The 8,757-nt window shown below is 36.1% G+C and overlaps 1 protein-coding gene across 1 annotated transcript in view; it reads left to right on the top strand.

Moving 5' to 3' along the window:
* Nucleotides 1–2,153: 2,153 nt before the first annotated feature.
* The window catches only part of LOC148953911 (uncharacterized), a 33,210-nt gene continuing 26,606 nt past the window's right edge, over nucleotides 2,154–8,757 (top strand). Inside the window, exon 1 of the mRNA XM_089086015.1 lies at nucleotides 2,154–2,198. Within this exon, the coding sequence (XP_088942141.1) occupies nucleotides 2,154–2,198 (45 nt within the window). The remainder of the gene's footprint in view (nucleotides 2,199–8,757) is intronic.

Below are 8,757 nucleotides of genomic sequence, written 5' to 3'. Positions count from 1 at the left end.
ATTTGAGCTATTTGATATTGTCAAAAAAGGTTGTCTTAATGATGGATATTACCCTGTGTTTGTGACAGCTAAGGTTTCCCTTCCAGTAGAATATTTTAGATAATATTGACACTTCATTGTTTCCTGAGGACAGATTCTTTGACATCTATTGTTACCCTATTTCAAGAAAATCTTATTATTCCTTTGACACAGAAGGAATGCTTTGAAAGTTTTTTGGGACAAAAAAAATGAAAAGGTCGTCTATAAGCCCCAAGATAAAAGAAAAGGAACTATTGGTCAATAAACGTTTGGTCAATAACTTTTTTGTCAGTTGGAAAAAATTCATTTGACACATCTATGTTTTCTAATACCAAAAAAACTTAAAAACAAAGAAAAAGCAAACAAATTTTATGCCTACTTCTAGCCGACTAGTTCTAGTCTTACAATTGAGGGGAAACATTTGAATGCACGCCGTAATTTTGACTTATTAAAGATCAATGTTTCATCCATTTGCTCTTTTCCGTGTCTGCTTCCTATACAACGAATGATCATGAAAACATCGTACTCATTTGATATAAAATTGAAAGTTCTAGTGTTCTTTTCTGGATAAAAAGTGAAAGAAGGGCGATCAGCCCCCACTTCCTCAGGTGCTGTTTTAGTCTCAGGCACCCAAAAATCCTTAATAATGCTGGATTAAAATTTTTAGACGGCCGTTTTACTTATAATGTTCAGTAGGTTCAAAATATATGCCCAGAAGGACAGAACGGCAGCAGCAGCAGGACGTTATTAGGTAATAATTCATGTTGATGTAAAAATTTAAACATCAAAAAAGAAATACAAGTTATTGGCTAAAAAGGCCAGTACTAGAGCCACGTGATGCATATCCATTTACAAGGCAGAAAAATGGTTAGTTAGCTAGCCCTGTTAAATTGGTTTTAAATAGCTATTAAATAAAAAAACAAGTTTTTTTTAACTGAAAGTAAGGAGCGACACTTAAAACGAACAGAAAATATTCCGTATATGAAAGGGGCTGTCCCCTCTTCAATACCCCGCTCTTTACGCTAAAGTTGTTTATTGTTTTAAAAAAATAAGTTGTGTGACAGATTTAAACTTTAGCGTAAAGAGCGAGGTATTGAAGAGGGGACAGCCCCTTTCATATGCGGGATAATTTCTGTTCGTTTTAAGTTTTAATGTCGCTCCTTACTTTCAGTTAAAAAAAACTTGTTTTTTTTTATTTAATTTCTGAACGTTTTTTAATTAATGAAGCTTTGATTTTGGCTCATCGTACATGAATAATTTAAACGAAATTGGCATATTAATTTTACTGTTTTAGCTAAATAGCTTTCTCGAAATTTTGTCCTGCAATGAAGTAATTTACGAATTAACTTATGTTAAAAACTTCCATACTCTTATGTTTTATCGCGTATATTACGGAGGTTTCCCCCTAGTCAATACTTTACTTTTTACGCTATAATTCAAATTTCGTTCAAATCAAAACCCCTTAATGACGAAGACCGGTTAATTAGAATAGATAACTCTTTTAACTGACTGATGACCTTCTGATAAGGGTTTTTATTTAAGGCAAAACAAATAAATAAATCAACCACCAGAAGTAAACTTGTTTAGGCTATACACCCTCAAAAAAAAAACCTGATATATACATCGCTATCAACAACGTAAAACAATAAATTAAAAAAGAAAAGAGAGAAGGAAAATCACGGCACAACCTCCTCCAACTTAGTGCAGCCCCCCCCCCCAAAAAAAAAAACATAACTAATTATGACCGTTCTCTCACTACCACCCTCACACAACCACTATAAAAACTTCGAGTTAAAGCCTGATCTTCGAGTTAAAGCCTGAGGTCGTCTTATCTGGGATGCTTCGAGTGATCTTCGAGTTAATGATCTTCGAGTTAAAGCCTGAGGTCGTCTTATCTGGGATGCTGTTCTGGTTAAATATTCATGGACATTACATCCAGCCACTAACAGTTGACCGAAACATTGTGGCAATAATCCACGCTCATACTTAAACAAAAACAAAGCTGAATAAAATTTAGAAACTCCGTGTAAAGGCAGAATATGTCGTTCGACATATCTCCTTCTCACTGATACAGCTTTTTTATCACCACAAACCACTAAAATAGCTGAGTTCTGCATCGCACGAAGCGGAAGTAGATGTGTCGGGAAAGTACTCGACCAAACGACATTACAGTACAAAAGGTACGGGTGAACAGTAGAAAAATACAAAGACCTTATTACATCATAGGGAAAAAATTTCTTCAGCTTTCTCATGGGTTTGAAGTTATGCCCTAGGATCATACAAGATTTTTATAGAAGACATTGTCGTACAAACTTCAAAAAAGGCTCATTCGATTGGAAATTCAAAGGGCTAGTGCCCTTTTTAATAGTCGAAAGTGATTGGAGGGCAACTAGCCCTCCCCAGCACATCATTTCCCCAAATACATCCAATCAAAATTTTGAGATAGTCATTTTATTCAGCGTAGTTGATTTCCAGATAGAAAATATGTTTTTGAGGAGGACACTCCCCCACAACCCTCAGGTCAAGGGTTTTAAGTTATGCCCTGAGGGCATATAGGAACGATGTTGGCACAATGTACAATTTTTTTTTCCTTTAGAGCTGGGCACTTCATATGGAAGGGGTCGTCGCAGAAACTTCTAAAGGGGCTCATTTGATTGGAATTGAGAGTTCTAGTGTCCTTTTTAATAGTCGAAAGGGATTGGGCAACTAGCACCCCCCCCCCCTCATCCCTATCATTCCCCCAAACACATCCAATCAAAATTTTGAGATATCCATTTTGTTCAGCGCAGTTGATTTCCAGATAAAAAATATGTTTTTGAGCAGGACACTCCCCCACAACCCTCAGGGCAAGGTTTTTAAGTTATGCCCTAGGGGCATATAAAGTTCTTATAGAAGGCGTTGTCGTAGAGACTTCAAAACAGGCTCATCGATTTGAAACTCAAAGGGCTAGTACCCTTTTTAATAGTAGAAAGTGATTGGAGGGCAACTCGCCCCCCCTCCCCATGCCCATCATTCCCCCAAAGACATCCAATGAAAATTTTGAGATAGCTATTTTGTTCAGCGTGGTTGATTTCCAGATAGAAAATATGTTTTTGAGGAGGCCACACCCCCACAACCCTCAGGGCAAGGGTTTTAAGTTATGCCCTGGGGGGATATAAGGTTTTTATAGAAGGCGTTGTCGTAGGACCTTCAAAAAAGGCTCATTTGATTGGAAATTCAAAGGGCTAGTGCCCTTTTCAATAACGAAAGTGATTGGAGGGCAACTAGCCCCCTCCCACGCGCATCATTCCTCCAAAACATCCAATAAAAATTTTGAGATAGCCATTTTGTTCAGCTTAGTTGATTTCCATATAGAAAATATATTTTTGAGGGGGACTCTCCCACAACCCTAAGGGCAAGGATTATAAGTTATGCCCTGGGGGCATATAAGGTTTTGATTGAAATCTTTGTCGTAGAAACTTGAAAAGGGGCTCATTCGATTAGAAATTCAAAGGGATAGTACCCTTTTTAATAGTCGAAAGTGATTTGAGGGCAACTAACCCCCCTCTCATGCCCACCTTTTCCCCAAACACATCCAATCAAAATTTTTTGATAGCCATTTTATTATAGAGGCATATAAGGTTTTTAATGATAGAGTTGTCGTAAAAACTTCAAAAGGTGCTCATTCAATTGGAAATTGAGAGGGCTAGTGCCCTTTTTAATAGTTGAAAGTGATTGGACGGCAACTAACCCCCCTTTCATGCCAACCATTCCCCCAAACGCATCCAATAAAAATTTTCAGATATCCATCTTGTTCAACATAGTAAAAAGTTCTGGAAATTAGGTCTCTGAGGATGACATCCCCCCACCCCCACACCCACAGCCCTCAGGGCGAGGGTTGTAAGTTATCCCCTGGGGACATATATGGTTTGACAGCCCTATATGTCCCCTTCACAGCCCTTAGGGTAAGAGTTGTAATTTATGCCCTGGGACATGTAAGGTGTTTATAGGAAGTGTTGTCGTAGAAACTCAAAAAAGCTCATGCGATTTAAAATCGAAAGGCCTAGTGCCCTTTTTAATAGTCGAAAGTGATTGGAAGGCTTGACATTTTTATAGTAAAGATCGATGTGGGTATAAATTATTATATTTTTGTTGTTGTGATGTTAAGACCAGGGCACTTTGTATCATAGGAGTTGTCGTAGGAACTTCAAAAAGGGCTCAATCGATTGAAAATAGAAAGGGCTGATGCCCTTTTTAATAGTCGAAAGTGATTTGAGGGAAACTAATCGCCCTCCCACGCCCACCCTCCTATTTGACTTTATGTTTAAAAACTAAATGTTGCCATAAGATTAAAGCAAAATATACTGTGTTAATGCTAATTCCCAATAAGGCATCTCAGCAGTATCCCAAGAACGACTGAGAGTATTATGTTCAAACTTTCGGGGCTGCTTCTGCTCTTAAAATTTAACCAAATTAAAATAGCGTAAGTGTATCCAAGCTATCAAAGAAAGCAAACAGATTTTTTTGCGAATGGTATCAAGTTTTCCAATTCAGGTCACCTACACGAGGTTTGAAACTATATCAATCAGTACTATTTGTGTCAAGATTTTTAAAAGAGTGTATGTTATTAAAAATTGCGGAGAATTTTTCTTCAGCATACAAATAGCAGGCCAAACTATAAATTGTTAAAAAAAGTCGAAAGTGATTGGAGGGCAACTAGCACCCCCCACGCCCATAATTCCCCCAAACAGATCCAATCAAAATTTTGAGATAGCCATTTTGTTCAGCGTAGATGATTTCCAGATAGAAAATATGTTTTTGAGGAGGCCACTCCCCCACAACCCACAACCATCAGGGTAAGGGTTTTAAGTTATGCCCTGAGGGCATATAAGAACGATGTTGGCACAATGTACTATGTATTATTTTTTTTACTTTAGAGCAGGGCACTTCATATGGAAGGGGTCGTCATAGAAACTTCAAAAGGGGCTGATTCTATTTATAAATGAGAGGTCTAGTGCCCTTTTAACAGTCGAAACTACCACAAATCAGCATCGATAAATAAATGAAACCCAAAACGAACAGAAATTAAAATAAATAACCGAATCAAACTCAAAACGAGCAGAAATTAACATAAGTTGGGGTCAACACCCCTATGCCTTCCCAAGGCATGAACATAATTTGCACTTTACTGAAAAATATACATATATTTTTTTCAGTAAAGTGCAAATTATGTTCTGGCCTTGGGAAGACATAAGGGTTTTGAGCCCAACTTGTGATAATTTCTCCTCGTTTTGAGTTTGACTCAGGTATTTATTGTAATTTCTGTTGGTTTTGAGTTTCATTTATTTATCGATGCTGATTTGTGGTAGTTTCACGCTTGGTAGAAGTAGAAAGGGGGGGTACCAGCCCCACGATTAACATGTGGTTTATGGTTGTCTCAGTGAGAATGAAAAAACTGAATTTTTCTCATTTAAAAAACTGGACTTTCAACAAATTTATTGTTGTTTATTTTACGGTTATGTGTGTCGGTCGATTTATTGATTGTTTTTATCGGATTTAGACAGTAATTTATGTCTTCTTTATGGTTTTTGTCAGTGAGAATCGAAAAAAAGTATTTTTCTCACTTTGATGGATTTTTCTTGATAATTGAATCTAACAGGGACTGAGTCAATGACACTCTTCAATGACCTCAAGTCCCCTTTCGTGAATCAATAATTCCCCTTAGAAACAAAAAATTAGTTCCCCTTTCTTTACATTTCAATCAACCATGACATCATCTGTCAGACATTAAAAAACGTTGCCCAGAAAAAATCTTCAGCAATACACCCAAGACATTAATAATCTTCGCCCCGGAAACAATTCTACTGGTCCAACTCCAAAGATATTAATAAACTTCGCCATGGAAACAATTCTCTAAGAAACATCTTAGCGATGAAGAGATTAACGCTGGAAAGTGTTTCCCAGTACTTTTAAATGTGACGGCGCAGGGATGAGAAAATCAAAAACAACACGCAGAAATGACGTTTAGGGATTATTTGAGCGAAACCGTTTTAGACATTTTAGGGAATTATTTCGACGAAACAGTTAGAGATATTTTAAAAGATGATTTTAAAAGATTTTTTAGAAGAGGATTTGAGGGTGAAACTCTTTGGTCGTTATAAAACACAGGTTTCATTTGAACAGTGTCGTGAGGTCCCCTACCCCAACCCCAAAGGGCTCCGATCCCCCTACCCCAACCCCCAACGAAGTCCCCCGTTCCCAAAGGTCTCCGCGCACCCCAAACGGTCCCCCGCGTCCCAAACGCCCCAGAGCCCCCATTTTTAATGCTTTTTTAAGGCTTTATTATATCTTTTCAGAACAAGTTATTTTCTTAATGTCCATCCTAAACCCATTTTACAAGTTGAAGTACCCATCCTTTTCACCCACAACTTCACTATACTGCTTTTTTGAATGCTCCAACACCAAGCACTACTTTTCAAAGGGCATTTCAGAACCATTTCTTTTCATAATGTCCATCCTAAACCCGTTTTGCAAGTTGAAGTATCCATCCTTTTTACACACAACTTTACTTTACAGCTTATTGAATGCTCCAACAACAAGCAATACTTTTCAAATGTAATTTCAAAAAAAATTATTTTGTTAATGTAAATCCTAAACCCATTTTACAAGTTGAATTACATATCTTTTACCCATAACTTTACTTTACAGATTTTTGAGTTCCCAACACCAGGCACTCCTTTTCCAAATGCCTTTAAGAACCAGGTTTTTTCTTAATGTTCCCTCCAAAACCCATTTTACAAGTTGAAGCCATCCTTTTCACCCACAGCTTTACTATGCTGCTTTTTTGAATGCTCCAACACCAAGCAATACTTTTCAAAGGGCATTTCAGAACGAGTTCTTTTCATAATGTCCATCCTAAACCCGTTTTGCAAGTTGAAGTACCCATCCTTTTTACACACAACTTTACTTTACAGCTTATTAAATCCTCCAACACCAAGCAATACTTTTCAAAGGGCATTTCAGAACAATTTCTTTTCTTAATGTCCTTCCTAAACCCATTTGACAAGTTGAAGTACCCATCCTCTTCACACACAACTTTACTTTACAGCTTTTTGAATGCTCCAACACCAAGCAATACTTTTCAAAGGCATTTAAGAACCAGTTATTTTCTTAATGTCATTTTTAAACCCATTTTACAAGTTGAAGTACCCATCCTTTACACCCACAACTTTACTTTACAGCTTTTTGAATGCTCCAACACCATGCAATACTTTTCAAAGGCATTTCAGAACAAGTTCTTTTCTTAATGTCCATCCTAAACCCATTTTACAAATTGAAGTACCCATCCTTTTTACCCACAAAATTACTTTACAGCTTTTTGAATGCTCCAACACCATGCAATACTTTCCAAAAGGGCATTTCAGAACAAGTTCTTTTCTTAATGTGCATCCTAAGCCCATTTTACAAGTTGAAGTACCCATCCTTTTCACACACAACTTTAATTTACAGCTTTTTAAATGCCCAACACCAAGCAATACTTTTCAAAAGGAATTTCATAACAAGTTCTCTTCTTAATGTCCTTCATAAACCCATTTTACAAGTTGAAGTACCCATCCTTTTCACCCACGACTTTACTTTACAGCTTTTTGAATGCTCCAAAACCAAGCAATACTTTTCAAAAAGCATTTCACAACAATTTCTTTTCTTAATGTCATTCCTAAGCCCATTTTAAAAACTTGAAGTACCCATCCTTTACACCCAAAACTTTACTTTACAGCTTTTCGAATGCTCCAACGCAAAGCAATACTTTTCAAAAGGCATTTAAGAACAAGTTCTTTTCTTAATGTCCCTCCTAAACCCATTTTCCAACTTGTTCCCATCCTTTTCATCAACAGCTTAGCTATAGGTTTGAAGTTTTACCTTAGAAACTTAGCTTAGAGTTTTAGTTTGGTTTAGTTTTAGTTAAGAGTTTAGAGTTTTTTAGCTTAGAGTCTTAGCTTTGAGCTTTAATTAAAGTTCTAGTTTAGTTTAGTTTTAGTTAAGAGTTTAGAGTTTTAGCTTAGAGTCTTAGCTTAGAGTTTTAGTTAGAGTTCTAGTTTAGTTTAGTAATATTTAAGAGTTTAGAGTTTTAGCTTGAAGTCTTAGCTTAGAGTTTTTGTTAGAGTTGAAGTTTAGTTTAGATATAGTTAAGAGTTTGATTTTTTACCTTTGAGTTTCAGTTAGAGTTTTAGTTTAGTTTAGTTATTGTTAAGAGTTAAGATTTTTAGCTTAGAGTCATAGCTTAGAGTTTTTGTTAGAGTTCTAGTTTAGTTTAGTTTTAGTTAAGAGTTTGGTGTTTTACCTTACAGTCTTAGCTTAGAGTTTTAGTTAGAGTTCTACTTTAGTTTAGTTTTAGTTAAGAGTTTAGAATTTTAGCTTAGAGTCTTAGCTTAGAGTTTTTGTTAGAGTTCTAGTTTAGTTTAGTTTTAGTTAAGAGTTTAGAGTTTTTAGCTTAGAGTCTTAGCTTAGAGTTTTCGTTGAAGTTCTAGTTTAGTTTAGTTTTAGTTAAGAGTTTATTATTTTACCATAGAGTCTTAGCTTAGAGTTCTAGTTAGAGTTGAAGTTTAGCTTAGTTACAGTTAAGAATTTAGAGTTTTAGCTTAGAGTCATAGCTTAGAGTTTTACTTAAAGTTGTAGTTTAGTTAAGTTTTAGTTAAGAGTTTCGAGTTTAGCTTAGAGTCTTACCTTAGAGTTTTTGTTAGAGTTCTAGTTTAGTTTAAT

This window comes from Artemia sp. Qi Xiang Cuo, chromosome 3 (assembly GCF_049724085.1).
Source record: "Artemia sp. Qi Xiang Cuo chromosome 3, ASM4972408v1, whole genome shotgun sequence".
Classification (NCBI taxonomy): Eukaryota; Metazoa; Arthropoda; class Branchiopoda; order Anostraca; family Artemiidae; genus Artemia; species Artemia sp. Qi Xiang Cuo.
This window is presented reverse-complemented; position numbering and strand designations above follow the sequence as displayed.